The sequence below is a fragment of the Salmo salar genome, chromosome ssa09 (genome assembly GCF_905237065.1).
Source record: "Salmo salar chromosome ssa09, Ssal_v3.1, whole genome shotgun sequence".
NCBI classification, from domain to species: domain Eukaryota; kingdom Metazoa; phylum Chordata; class Actinopteri; order Salmoniformes; family Salmonidae; genus Salmo; species Salmo salar.
In genome coordinates, this window is record NC_059450.1 from 79,342,813 (window position 1) to 79,357,437 (window position 14,625).

Here is a 14,625-nt window from a genome sequence, read left to right on the forward strand (position 1 = left end):
AGTGGTTTTTGTTTGACATTTTAAAGTGAAAAATCTAAGTCTTGGCATCATTCTGTCACCATGGAATTGCCCAGAAGTATGTTATGGCAGAATGCTAACAATAAACCTTTTACTACAACAATATTCAAATGAAACTAATACAACTTTTTACTCATGAATAACTCAAGTCAGTCTGAAAGTTTTTAACTGAACATCTCCATGTGAGATCAGGGTCTGTGAAGGATTTGGTAAAGCTGGATCAGAATACAACCAAAATGGCCAGATCTGCTTGGAATCTATCCAAGTGGAGCCATTTTCCTGGGAATAAAGCATGTGTTCACGTAAACAATCCAGTCAAACTCGATTAGCTCCAGACCTCTGAGACTCCATTTCAAAATGAAATATTTCCCTCATCCTGAAAGTGTAAACACATTAGAAGCATGTGTCACAGAGAGTAACCACAGCGCTACCATAGCGTTTACTCTACTTAATGGCATTCCAAAGGAATATGACTTGGGTGATAACAAATAATTGATCAAATACATCATTAGAATCAATAGACTTAGCTTATCAACTCAATGTATACAATCTGGTGTCTTCTATACACCGACAGCAATCACAAGCAGCCACCCTCTTAGTATTGAAACATCCAGACAAACTACCTGACACCGAGTAGATTGTCACACATGGGAAATCTCAATTCATACAAACTATATGTGGACTAATTTCAGAAACACATATATCCCTCTGTTTTTAAAGCTAAGAGCAATGTCTGTCAGTTTTACTCCTTGATTTTTTTTGGTGGCATTTCCTGAACCATTTTTCAACTGCCCCCACAGAAACCTATTGCTTTACTCAGAACTGAGAAAGTAAAGCAGCTAACGACGGTGAGAAGGACAGGATGGACATTGGAGTTTGTTCAGGAGATCATTTGTCAGTGCAAATATCAAGCATTGTGATTGTCCTCAACTTTGTGGTTTACCAAGATACTGTAGTTGAAATTCAGAGTAAAATAACATACTGTTTTCAACTATAGTTACTTATATAAAGTTGAATTCTGAAGAATGAAATATTTGGCCATGATTGAGCAGGGGGTCCTTTTCCCCCTGTTCTCTTCAACCCCTCAACAGTTTGCTCTGACTCAGGTTTCTTTAGTTAACCCCTGCAGAGTACTGTTTCTTTTCTTTACAAAGCGCTCGGAATTCCTGCTCACATCTGGAACACATCTTCTACGAGCAGCGATCTCTCTGGCTCTAATCAACTCTAATTAAGGCCATGTATGCAGCAGAACTGTAAATAACAAACACATGATACTGTAGAACTGAGCTAGGGAGCCAGCCATGCTGGGTGGGAGGCTGAATGTGTCACGGACAGACAGGGCAACACACAGTCCTCGCTGTCTGGCCTGGTTATCTTCTCATGGTGCTGGAAACCTTTTAGAGCTGACCCTTGAAGCGACCCACTCTGCTATCCCACTCTCCACGTGAAAAGGGATCCTGCTGGGTTTTACTGCTAGATGAAACTGCTAAAGGCCCTCTACTCTGCCTTTAACCTAGAGTTGTTACTGTTTTCACAAGGCATTCCTTCCATTCCAAATCATTTGCTGCACAGCATGTGGGCCTTAAGGGCACACGAGAAGGTATTTATCTGAAGGGTTTAATTGCATGGTGATAATCAACTAATTGTGGTTTAAAAAAATATATGTTTTAAATGTTGTGCTCTTAGCGATATCCTCTATTGAAAACATGGAATTAGTGCCATGGCTCAATCTGGTTGGTCCTACTGGTCGAATGGGTGTGGTTGAGAACTGACCCCTATTAAAAACTTTGTGGACCAGCTGCCAAAGCCAATAGGCTTCTTCATGCCATTATGGTCAGAAAAACTAATGGTAATCAAAACGTCACGCCAGGGTAAGCCTACATGAAACACAGACCTTATTTTAAGTGTTTCTAAAATCCCCTATGGGAAATATGAACGGTGGAAAAACGATTGGAACCATTTATTTTTCTTGCTGAGTCGGTGGTTGTGTTTGATTAAGGTTTTATTCAAAAGTATGGATTTCAGTAAACAAAGGCATGCAACAACAGAGGTCAAACATAGGTACATGGTGAGGGTTTAAGAATGTACATTTAAGTATCATGTAATGGTTCATTAAAAAAAAACGTTAAAAAAAACTCTAGCCTATGCGCTCAACTCTGTTGAGGTACTTGGCAACAGTGAACAGCATTTTATATCCCTTAAAAATGATGGGGCGTTATTTGTATTCTAATAAGGAATATAAAGTTATTAATGGACAGATCATACCAGATAGCTATTGGCAATAAGCAACTGAACTAAATTGTATTGACCACAGCCTATTGAAACAGCAAAAACACTCATCACCATTATCCTTCTGTGTTGCAATAATAGGATAATGTTAAAAAAAAAAGTTTAAAATACATTTAAGAGGATAATGAGTCGCAAAATAAAGATAACATCGAATTATGTCCCAGGAGTTTCTTAAAATTAGGTATAATTCAATAACATCGCTTCGGTAAAGTTGAGGAAACTGTCAACTGAATTCAATAGGCTTTTTGCGAATCTAACACAAAGCAAACTAGAAAACTGGAGCGAACCATATGGAAACTTCGCCTATCAAACAATTGTCTTGAAAGAAAATGGTACTTACAAACTGAGTTATATATTTCAGAGTACGCAGTCATCCATCAAAGTCAAGAAGACATCGGTGATTTGTGATGATTATATCTGGCCCATTGAGGTCTCGTGTCTTCAACTAGCCTGCAGAAGCACTGGAGTACCGCCCATGCCGTCCGCGAGAAAGTCGACAAATTGTGTGCACCAGTTGACTCACTGGGAATTTTCTTTAGATAAATATAAACTGTAAAATTAACCAAACAATTTACCCCAAACAATAATTTAACAATTTAGGCCTACAGTATCAGTCAAAGATGCAACATTTAAGTGTACGGTCCCCTAGCGTTCCTAGCTATTGCTTTTTGTATGACATGTCTCAATTCCATCTGTATAAAAATATATATATATTTACGGATTTTCTGGTCAAATAATTTTATGTCCATAGATAATCATTACTTTTGAGCTAATATTCTATAAATGGTACAGGTAGTGAGCTCCTGCCCAAATCAAACACTGTATAATCTGTGCTGGGGAACTAGGAGAATTGATGGGTTAAATATATGGCCAGCAATGCCCTCTAGTGGTAGTTTTTTGTATGGATCTTAAAGGATTCTGGCAGAAATTTGACAAATCTATGCATTATACAAGTTGACCACACCATTTCCATTATGATTTTATTCGTAAAATGGATAGAATACATGTATTCTACATTTAGATGTTAGCAATTTGACATAGTATTTTATCCAAAGAGACTAACAGGCAGGTAAACTAAGTCCAACTAAACAACCACACATCAGTCATTGCAATTAGCTAAAAACTCAGCAGTGCTAGAAAGAGATGGAGATATTTTCACCATAGGCAGACTCAAGGACAGGTGGTAAAGGCCTACAGTAGGAAGACAAGTACTAGGAAGTGGTAGGGAGTAGGATCTGGCAACAACGTCATTGGAATAGTAACCCCCAGACTCTTCAATAACCCTGGCTTTTGAACCATTGAGATCTGGCAACGACTCATTGGAATAGTCACCCCGAGTGGTGCCCATGTCCATCATCTCATAGGTGCAAACATTTTTGTCCCTGGCATTGTAGGCCGAAATCCCACATGAAAAGACACAGACAATAGATTTTTGCCAGGTCTCCATGCATTTGCACACACAACAAACATGTAACTCGTCACTTCTATCCAGTGGTGTAAAGTCGTTTTTTGGGGGTATCTGTACTTTATTATTTATATTTTTCCTACTTTTACTTCACTACCTTCCCAAAGAAAATAAAATTTTCCCTGATACCCAAAAGTACCCTTTTACATTTTGACAGGAAAATTGTCCAAATTCACACACTTATCAAGATAACATCCCTGGGATCCCTACTGCCTCTGATCTGGCGGACTCACTAAACACAAATGCTTCGTTTGTAAATTATGCCTGAGTGATGGAGTATGCCCCTGGCTATCCGTCAATAAAAATAAAATTGTGCCGTCTGGCTTGCTAAATATAAGGATTTTGAAATGGGTTATACTTTTACTTTTGATACTTAAGTACATTTTAGCAATTCCATTTACTTTTTATAATTAAGTAGGCCTATATTTAAAACCAAATACTTTTAGACCTTTACTTGAGTCATTTTCTATTAAGGTATCTTTACTTTTACTCAAGTATGACAATTGAGTACTTTTTCCAGCACTGCTTCTATCAAACTACAGAGTAGAGTGGTGGGTGAGACAATGAGTACCTTTCAGCTGGTGCTCCTTGGGCCATGCTGGGAATTTCGCCTGGATCCTTGGGAAAGAAAATATTTATAAATCAATCACATCACTTTTTAATGCTTTCCTAAAATACAATTCAAGCCACTGATTGTAGCATCACTGCTATTCAAAATCATGAAATGTTATTTTTCTAGCTCCATGGAGCAATTATCAAATGCAATGTAATATGAATGAATAGCCTATACTACGATCGAAAAGAAGAATAGGAAGACGCTATTAAAACCTGCCAGATTTCAACAGAAATCCCCTTGGTAAAGTTTGCTTCCTCATTCTCACACAATCAACAACATATGCACACAAATCAACCTGCATCAGCCCAAAGCCGTTCCCATTGTCTTCCCAGCCATGGTCCAAATTAATTATGTGGGAAATGGAGGTGAAAACGCCTTTAGCGCAAAAACTGACACAATAACCATCATATCGACGTTAAATTTCGTGAGTCTCGAGATGATATGGTGTGTGGTCCTCCCACTACGACCCGGGAAACCATGCAGTTTATTAGACTACAGATAAAATCAATTATGATGAACTTCATAGGGTGGTGAAAGTGCACGATGATGCGCTTGATGCTACTTTCCAATAAGGGTCTTATTCTGGTGACATGATGATCGATGCTTGACTGCCGTTTGACAAATACAAATATTATCCGCCTTACCCATAATAATCTCTTAATGTAGACAGCCTACCCGCACTGCATCTGTATGTGTTTTTGTGACAAAACTATCGGTAGAGTTTGAAAATGCGATGGACACACATTGATTTTTATTCGGTACATGAAAATTTAAGCGAAAAAGTACATTGCGTGCATTACGTCATCATTCACTGATTTGTATCTGCAACAAGTCCATTTTGTGGAAACACACCACTGGTGGAAAAATGCCGAATTTGTTATGCGGATTCTAGAATATTCGCATGAAAATCAGTCGCCAATTGGATGGAAAGTTAGCTACTCAGTGATTTTATTTGTATTGAATAAGTTTGTGCATATTGAAAATGACAGGATTACCTGTCAACTGCATAAATAAAGGCGGGGCGTCTAGGTTTCAGAGCACGACGTAGACTTTCCAACGACCAATGGAAATAGACAGAGGGGAGGACCTTTCACCAGGAAGGTATTTCAGCAGACACGATGCGATCATTGTTTTGACACAGTGATTAGTTGTCGCGTGTGTGTATATATGTCCATGTAATACCTTTATAGACCACACACGAGCATCATTAGCTTACCATTTTCTTAGCTTGGAGAGGCAGTTGCCTCAAGATGTCTCTGTCTGTCCAGAAATGGTTTGGCGTCCTGATTCTGTGTATATTCTCTCATGACGTTGTTGCAAAAACAGGTAACTCACTTTTCAAAAACCTTTTATAGTAGATCGCTTCTTGTTGAGGTTTGAAAGGCGTCTGTGAGAACGTATTATTGATCAGTAACATTGTTACAACTTTAGTCATGTTGCCCAATGTATGGCTTTTGTTCAAATCTTGCTTCGTTGTAGCTGATTTTTATTTTTTATTTTTTTTAAGGCGGGGCAATTATGGCTGCCAAATTCTGATCTTTTGCGAAATACTTGATCTGATTGGTCAAAATACCAATTTTAGTGGCGCATGAATCAGAATTGGGCTGCCTGTGTGAACGCAGCCATTGTAACCTTGACTAATTTGTTTTTCTTTAGTTAGGCGCAATGTTCTCTTCATCATGGCTGACGATTTGAGACCAACATTAGGATGCTACGGGGATCCTATTGTAAAGTCACCGAACATTGATCAACTTGCCTCTAAAAGTAATGTCTTTCTCAACGCATATGCCCAGGTAGTCCTACAACAAACAAGTGATTTAACGCTGTAGCGCAAGCCTACTTTAGTTGACAATTAATTTTCTACCAGTGACTGTAACTATATAAATTCATGTCCCATTTTGTCCATCTCTCATTCAATTTGTAGCAAGCAGTGTGTGGACCAAGTCGGACCTCCTTACTAACAAGTCGTAGACCTGACACAACCCGGTTATATGACTTTAAGTCCTACTGGAGAGTGCATGCGGGGAACTACACCACTCTCCCTCAGTATTTCAAGTCAAAGGGCTACACCACCATGTCGGTTGGAAAGGTTTTTCACCCAGGTAAAAGGATCCTAGACATTTTTGTCAGCAGGTTGACATTTTATTGGGATGAATCTATTCCTGAAGGTTGAGTGGTTTCTGTTAGATGGGCCAGCCGCAAAGTCAAAATTGGCTATATAGTAAAAAATGCATAAACAAACGTTTGTTTTGGTCCTAATTGAAAGTTAGGTGTAAGGTTAGCAGCGTGTTTAGGTTTCAAATCTGACTTTGTGGCTAGTGACCAACCAGCAGAGCTGCCGCCAGGACAAGATTCATCCCAATAAATGCCAACCTGCCGTTTGTCGTAGACCTACTTAATGTTAGTGGTTGGTGAATTCTTATAAGTCTACATTGAGAAATTTGTAACAATTATCTTGTGTGCTCAGTGTTTAATGTTTTAAAACTCCTTATTGCACAAAATAAGCAGGATCTCTTGTGATGTGAATCTATCAAAGTTTCAAATCATCAAAGAATCTTATCAAAGTTTCCCATGTGGTCTTAATACTAATATCGCTGTGTTTTGTGCTGAAGGCATAGCCTCTAATCACTCGGATGATTACCCGTACAGCTGGTCTGTACCTCCTTATCATCCTCCCTCTTTCAAGTATGAAAATATGAAGGTCAGTGTTTGTCTTGACTGCTGCCATAACTCCCTAGTCTACAGATGCTTTAGCCATATATGGCTTAAATGATGTCGATATACTGAATAGTCTATTTACTTTAGTGAATGGATTCCATTCGGTATACAGACACTTTAAGCTAAATGGCTATGGATGCTTATGCATGTTGTCTGATTTGAGCCCTCTGTGTATTATGTCTAGTTTAACTGCCTAATATATGATGTTTCTCATGCATTTTAACAAATTCCCCGAAAGGTTTAATGTTTAGCATGAATGAAATGTACTGCTTTGTTTAGGTTTGCAAGGGCAGTGATGGCAAACTGCATGCCAACTTGCTGTGCTCAGTTAATGTGTCTGAAACCCCTCTTGGGACACTGCCAGACATGGAGAGCACAGAGGAGGCCATCAGGCTGCTCAAGTCCACAAGGGATTCTGGCAAGAATTTCTTTCTGGCTGTTGGATTCCACAAACCTCACATTCCCTTCAGAATCCCACAGGTACTGCAGCTGCCTGGCTGACTTCATCATAACACCAGGAGCGGTTAAACCAGGGTTCCCCGTACTTGGTCCTCAGGTCCCAAGGGGTGCACGTTTTGTTTTTTGCTCTACACCGCTGACTCAAATATCAAGTTTTGATCAGCTGTGTAGTGGTAAGGCAAAAACTAAACGTTCACTCCTTGGAGTCCCGATGACCGAGTTTGGAATACGCTGGGTGAAACCGTGACATAGATGAGCAATAAATACGAATCTCTCAATAAATGTAGATATAATTTGTAACATACTGATGAAACTGCCTTTGCACTCGTAAACTGTAATTTCGTTTTTTAAATTGCCTAACTCTGTGTATTAGGAGTTCTTGACACTCTATCCCCTGGAGAAGATGCGCCTGGCTCCAGACCCTGATGTTCCTAAAGGCCTCCCCAGCGTGGCCTACAATCCCTGGACTGACATCAGGAAACGGGAAGATGTCCAAGCTCTAAACATCAGCTTCCCATATGGGCCAATCCCAAAGGATTTCCAGGTTGGTTAGGTATAGTTTCATGATTTGTAGGAGCAAGGTATCTTTTCTATATGGTTTTTAATGTGGCTATAGATGGTTGAAGCACCACTGGTGGATTTCTTTACTTCCAATCTGTTACATGAGGTGATATGATGCAGATAAATGTTTAACTATTTAAACGTTTTCACAATTTACAGGTAGAAGCAGCATGTTATACTACAGCAGGTTGCATACTGTTATGTATTACTGATGTATCATAACTGTTGGATTCAGCTCCAGATTCAACAGCACTATTATGCGTCTGTGTCGTACATGGACTCCCAAGTGGGTCGGTTGTTGAATACTCTGGATTATCTGGGCCTGGCTGAAGACACTGTTGTGGTCTTTACATCTGACCATGGTAAGTCAACTCTTCCTTCTGTTTCAATACATTATGTACTGTAGAGATGTGAAATCTGCTGCCTACATCAAACTGCTGTCTAGCAGTTAAGTGTGTCAACAGTTAAATTGCTTGTTTAGTTCTTTGTCCACTAGATGGGGCTGTGACAACACAAATTCTGCCTTTACACTCTGAGTTGACAGACTTCACCAGCCTCAAGCTTGGATCCCTTCAAACCTTATGTTGACTATGAACTGTTTATGCATGTTGTATAGCGATAACTAAATGTTAGTCTTGTTTAAATACGTTGGTGTTTAGGTATGTATTTGTAATAGGAGTCATTTCTCTTACAGGCTGGTCACTTGGGGAGCATGGAGAATGGGCCAAATATAGTAACTTTGACGTGGCCACTCGCGTTCCACTAATGTTCTACGTAGCAGGTATGACTGCAGTCCGTCCTTGGCCAGAGGACGAGACCTTCCCCTACATGGATGTGTTTGGCCCAACACCGCATCGCTTCACACAAGGTACACTCCTATAGTCTATACACTCCTCCTATAGTCAATAACTCGTTTTCATTCCTCGTGCACTTTATATCACTGATCTGGCAAGACGTGATGATGACGAAGGCAGTATGGTGGAAACCGATCCAGTTTTTTTTCTTCCCATCAGTGGTAGTGAAGGAGAGGAAGCCATTAGGAAGATTGAATTGCATGCTCCTCGTGTCTTCTCCTAGTCTTCTCAAAACCCATTGGCAGAGGGGAGGGACCTCTGGCTTTCTCATCCAATGGGTTCTGAGGAGTATGCAATTGAGTAAATGGGCTGCATTTAGACAGGTATCTCAATTCTGTAATTTTTTTTCAGGAATTGGTCTTTTGACTTATCAGATCAACTCTGGAAAAAGAGCTGATGTGAAAAGACCTATTAGTGAAAACGATATCAGAATTGGGCTGGTTGTGTAAATGCAACCTTTGAGACACTCTATTCTTCTGTTTCTGCCAGTCATTCTCCCAGGACAGATTATTGCCAGAAGTTTGTGCTCCACTATGGCTGCGTTTACACAATACTGATATTTTTCCCTCTAATTGGGCTTTTGATCAATCACATATCTTTTTCAGAGCTGATCTCATTGGTCAAAATGGCAATTGGTGAAAAATATCAGCCTTAGCCTGCATTTAGACAGGCAGCATATGTTCATTGTTATTCCCCATATAATGTAGTAGACTATCGCTTGTGGGGCTGTGACTCACACTAACTCTTCTCCACAGGAGGAACAGTGAGCAACGTGAACGAGCTGCTAGATATCTTTCCCACTGTGTCTGTCCTGGCTGGGCTGAAGCCCCCACTCCCCTGTCCCGACAACTCCTTCCACGTGGAGCTCTGCACCGAGGGACACGACCTGGCCTACACCTTCAATGACAACAGCAAGAAGTCTGAGGCCATTGCCTTCAGCCAGTACCCCCGGCCCGCCGACACCCCCCAGGAGAACTCAGACCTGCCCGACCTGAAGGACATCCGAATAATGGGTTATTCTCTGCGCTCCTGGGACTATCGCTTCACTGTGTGGGCGGGCTTCGACCCAGCTAGCTTCCAGGTTAACCTGTCAGACGTGCACGGTGGGGAGCTGTACCTCCTGGAGGAAGACCCAGGCCAGGACCACAACCTGTACAACAGCTCTGAGCACAGCCTGCTGCTCTGCAAGCTGGGCCAGCAGCAACCCTGGGCACAGACCCTCAAACAACACCTCCTTTACCTCACTGCAGGGACTAAATCTAAAGGGATGGCATGATGCTTTGTGTAATGAACTATTTAGGAGGGAAGGGCTTCATTTTTGCTGTGTTCATAAGGGATGTTTCCATTTAAATGCCTATAACTAGATTGTTTCAGCTTCTATTGGCACTTTAGGTAGTTAAGTGTTAGCATATGGTTAACCTACAATACAGGGTTTTTAGGTGTAATCATTGTCTTAGCATTTCAGATTTCTGAATGTTGATGGTAAATTTCAATGGCAGGAATTTGACTCCACCTCTAAATCGCACAACTCCATTAGTTCACTGGTTATCAGTAGGCTAGGTTTGAGATCACTAGACTTATTTTTCAAGCATAAGGTCTGATTTCCTAATGTACTGTAACAAACTGTGATGGTGAAATGTTTTTATATAGGGAAAGATCATTAGGGCCAACATGGAGGTCTTGGTGAACATGCTGTACTGTAAGACTATCCATGTTCATATTTTGCACACAGATACTCTTTTGAAATGTTGTACAAGTATGAATTTCTAAAATGTATCCAATCCAAATAAGCATTTCTCTTTTTTGGGGGGATATATTCTCTTCAATGTACAGTAGAAGGAAAATACTGGGGTGGATCCTTAGAGCACCAATGTGTTCAGTGCCAGCAGACAGGCTTCATTGCCAGCTGGGCTGGAAAATTCCAGTCTTATTTTTTTGCAGTCTGAAAGTGAGGTCAGGCCAGTTGGAGATGGATCCATGGGCTGATTGAAGCTTATTTTAATTGCTCGCGCCAAAGGGGACTTGCATTTGTGCTCAAACTTTATCTGTGATTTTAATTCTCTTTCAACTCCTGTTTCCAAGTTCTGCAAGAAAATGTTCCACATTTAGGTTTCTTCCCCTGTGAATGAGGCAGTGCCTTTCAGCTCCCAGACAGTGTTATCTGGAGAGGATGTGCAACTCCTCAAACATTGTCCAAAAGTAATTATTCTTACCACTCAACTAGTGCTATTTACAAATGTGTATTCTTCACTACTTATTTCGTAAGCGTTGCTCTACTGAAGGTAAGGTAGCGCATACACTAAAATAGGTTAATTTGACTTTAATCTGTCAGGTACTGACACTCAACCTTGAGTTGCAACACCATCCTGATGTAATAGGACAGGCGAGAGCTTCATTCACTGACACAGGAATGTTATTACCCTAAAGTAGACAAACATTAACAAAGATAATGTGACCTAACGCTGATAGACGATGGGCATTAACCATGCAAACTTGTTAATATGATTAAACAAGGAAGTGATGTGGTAATGGATCACTGCTGAAGATAATTATTGCTTTAATACCACCCTGTGGTGAAGAATATCTGATACATTCAGGGGTGGTTTTGAAAGTCACATGGAGGTTCGTTGTGTTTAGGAATCAAGCCCCATTTGTTGGTATTTAACAAATCCATATCAAATTAGTGTCACTTTGTCTTGTTGATTCAGATGCACCTTATTAGGGTAACAGGTAATGGCAAGTTATTCATGGAAAACATGCTTGATGACGATTAATGAATTTAGAGAATGTTGCTGAAAAACAAGTCTTTGTTTTGGAAATGCAACTCCCAAGTTGCAGCAGCAGGACCCTGCTGGAGAATGGAGAGTGAAGATTTATCAGCCTAATGTCAAACCCATAAAAGCTAGCTGGACTGTTAGGAACTAGTCTGACAACTATCACACTGGCAATCAGAGCAACTTGGAGATCATGAGCAAGCTGTCATAATGACACCGTTTAACTCCAGAGGGTGTTGTACTGTATGATATGGCTGGTAGACCGTGTTTATCTCCAGAGGGTGTTGTACTGTATGATATGGCTGGTAGACAGTTTATCTCCAGAGGGTGTTGTACTGTATGATATGGCTGGTAGACCGTGTTTATCTCCAGAGGGTGTTGTACTGTATGATATGGCTGGTAGACAGTGTTTATCTCCAGAGGGTGTTGTACTGTATGATATGGCTGGTAGACAGTGTTTAACTCCAGAGGGTGTTGTACTGTATGATATGGCTGGTAGACAGTTTATCTCCAGAGGGTGTTGTACTGTATGATATGGCTGGTAGACAGTGTTTATCTCCAGAGGGTGTTGTACTGTAGGATATGGCTGGTAGACAGCAGTGCTCCAGTGAATGGTGTGGCAGATATTACAGCCCAGGATCTGATGCCCTCCATCTGGCCTAGTGAGGCAGAGTGCCAGCCAGGCCAGCAGAGAGTCTATGCCCCCCTCCTCCCCTATCTCCTGGCACAGTGAAGCTGAGATGTAGCCCACAGCCAGAGCAGAGGACTATCTCAGTAGTGAACATGTTGACAGCTGTGTTAAACAGAGCCGTCTGGGATAGGAGACAAGTGGTCACTACTATGCTCTCAACAAACAGTAGCAGTAAGGGGATATTTCAGTGTTGATAATGGGTGGCTTCCAAAAGCCCTTATACATTTCAAAGAATACAATGCTTTTGTTTGTAAGATTATATATATCCTGAACAAAAATATAAAGGCAACATGCAACAATTTCAAAGGTTTTATGGAGTTATAGTTCATATAAGGAAATCAGTCAATTGAAATAAATTCATTAGGCCCTAATCTATGGATATCACATGGAAGGGCAGGGGTGCAGCCATGGGTGGGGCTGGGAGGGCATAGGGCCTACCCACTTGGGAGCCAGGCCCAGCCAATCAGAATTAGTTTTTCCCTACAAAAGGGCTTTATTACAGACAGAAATACTCCTTAGCACCCCCCCCTCCCAATTCTCTAAAACAATGTTGATGGCTTATGGTACAGAAATCAACATTACATTCTCTGGCAACAGTTCTGGTGGACATTCCTGCAGTCAGCATGCCAATTGCACAGTCCCTCAACTTGAGACATCTGTGGCATTGTGTTGTGTGACAAAAAAACTCCACTTACACTATTGTACTGGTCAGTCCTTTAAATAGACCTAGCGTACTATCTGTGACTCATGTTTACCCGACTGTCTGTGTATTTAATGAGAGTAACTTCAAAGATGCATAATTCATCATTTTTTTACCTCCTTTTCTACTGACAGCTGCCATATGTTTAATTTCAGTCATAATCATTTCCATGGAGATGCATTACGAAGTAAGACAGATCCAGAGTTGACGCTCCATGTGAAAACACTCCATATCAGACAATTACGTGAAGTTACTAATAAAACCCACTAAGATTTTCATACAAACATAATATTGCTGTCTGAAATTGTTATTGAAATGTGTATGCCAATATCAATTAATATGCAAATGTATTTTTTGTAGTGAATTTGCTATAGGTTTTATGAATAAAGATGACCCAATTTCCAAAACCTGTCAAGCTACTTAAATTAATCGATTAATTGTATAGTTTGTACTAGGGTGCTATGTGAAAGCCTCTCACTGGACCTTAGGGACACTGGGAGGAGAGGGACTTGAGGTGTAAGATCATTACCCCAAGGTTCAGTCCCTCCTCTCCTCCCTCTATCCTCAGTATGGTGATGTTGGGGTCTGTGCCCTTCAGACTGCCATCTGCTGTGATGTGCTGTTATCTCCTATGGTACAGGGCCATCTGTTTACGCTTTACCAAGTCAGAGAAGGAGGTGCTGGTGCAGGCAGGGTGCTAAAACAGGAATCATAACGACCTGAGTTAGAATGAGGACACTACTTCTGAAAAAACACTGTGGCTAATCATAATAATACTAATACTATGAGATTGTGGAATTAGAGGGAGATGCATCCCAGGGGCATCGCTAGATTGTTTAAATCACTCCAGGACATTAAGTGTAATGAAATAGTTGTATATCATACTGCTTTAAAGGACAGCTAGTCGCTTCTGTCTTAAACATGCAATTAAAATAGCTTTTGTGGTGGTGGAACTGAAAATTACAGCACAGCATTACAGCACATAGCCATGATGTAATTGGTGGAAATGCATCATTTATCTTTGTAGCAGCAGCTCAAGCACTTATCATCAAGGGAAGACTATCCAATATATTATTGAAAGAATGAAATTATGGCTACAAAATATTATTTATATCATACACAGTTATTGTTCAGGAAAATAACATCCTAATGGGAGTAGAGAAATGTTTATATCAATTTGCAGCTTGTGATAAATGTCATCCCCTAAAGCTAAACTGAGGAGACTGATTTGCTCTTGTTAATTGGCCCAAACTCATTTGCATTATTCAGCTGAACATAAATACGTATTTTCTAATTCAAGAAAGACATGTTTCCATTTCACTGCATGGTTTGGTGTTACTCATCTGTACAGTATATAGTCACAATGTGACAGATAAGAGATGCTTCCTTCTTCTCTGGTAGATGAGATAATACAGACATGAATGATGGGAGATTTCATCTTCAATAAACAGGGATCGAGGGTGAAAGGTTTATTGTGACT

The 14,625-nt window shown here is 40.5% G+C and overlaps 1 protein-coding gene across 2 annotated transcripts; it reads left to right on the forward strand.

The window, feature by feature from the left end:
• The first annotated feature begins 1,849 nt into the window (after positions 1-1,849).
• Positions 1,850-10,767, forward strand: LOC106611990 (iduronate 2-sulfatase). 2 transcript variants are annotated; one of them, XM_014212742.2, is made up of 9 exons: positions 1,850-1,889; positions 6,045-6,181; positions 6,313-6,490; positions 7,001-7,089; positions 7,386-7,586; positions 7,939-8,109; positions 8,362-8,488; positions 8,821-8,994; positions 9,736-10,767. In XM_014212742.2, exons 1-9 carry the CDS (start codon positions 1,865-1,867, stop codon positions 10,254-10,256), a joined length of 1,623 nt encoding a protein of 540 aa, XP_014068217.2. In that variant the 5' UTR covers positions 1,850-1,864; the 3' UTR covers positions 10,257-10,767. The 2 variants fall into 2 exon arrangements, with proteins under 2 accessions (XP_014068217.2, XP_014068216.1); XM_014212741.2 differs by lacking the exon at positions 1,850-1,889 and adding an exon at positions 5,452-5,714.
• The last annotated feature ends 3,858 nt before the right edge of the window (positions 10,768-14,625 follow it).

Bases quoted from the DNA above. Each gene is read 5' to 3' on its own strand.
- LOC106611990 (XM_014212741.2), top strand. From the start codon at position 5,639: ATGTCTCTGTCTGTCCAGAAATGGTTTGGCGTCCTGATTCTGTGTATA. The intron at 6,182-6,312 runs GTAGTCCTACAA...TTCAATTTGTAG, and splicing joins TTCTCAACGCATATGCCCAG to CAAGCAGTGTGTGGACCAAG. The intron at 7,090-7,385 runs GTCAGTGTTTGT...TGCTTTGTTTAG, and splicing joins TCAAGTATGAAAATATGAAG to GTTTGCAAGGGCAGTGATGG.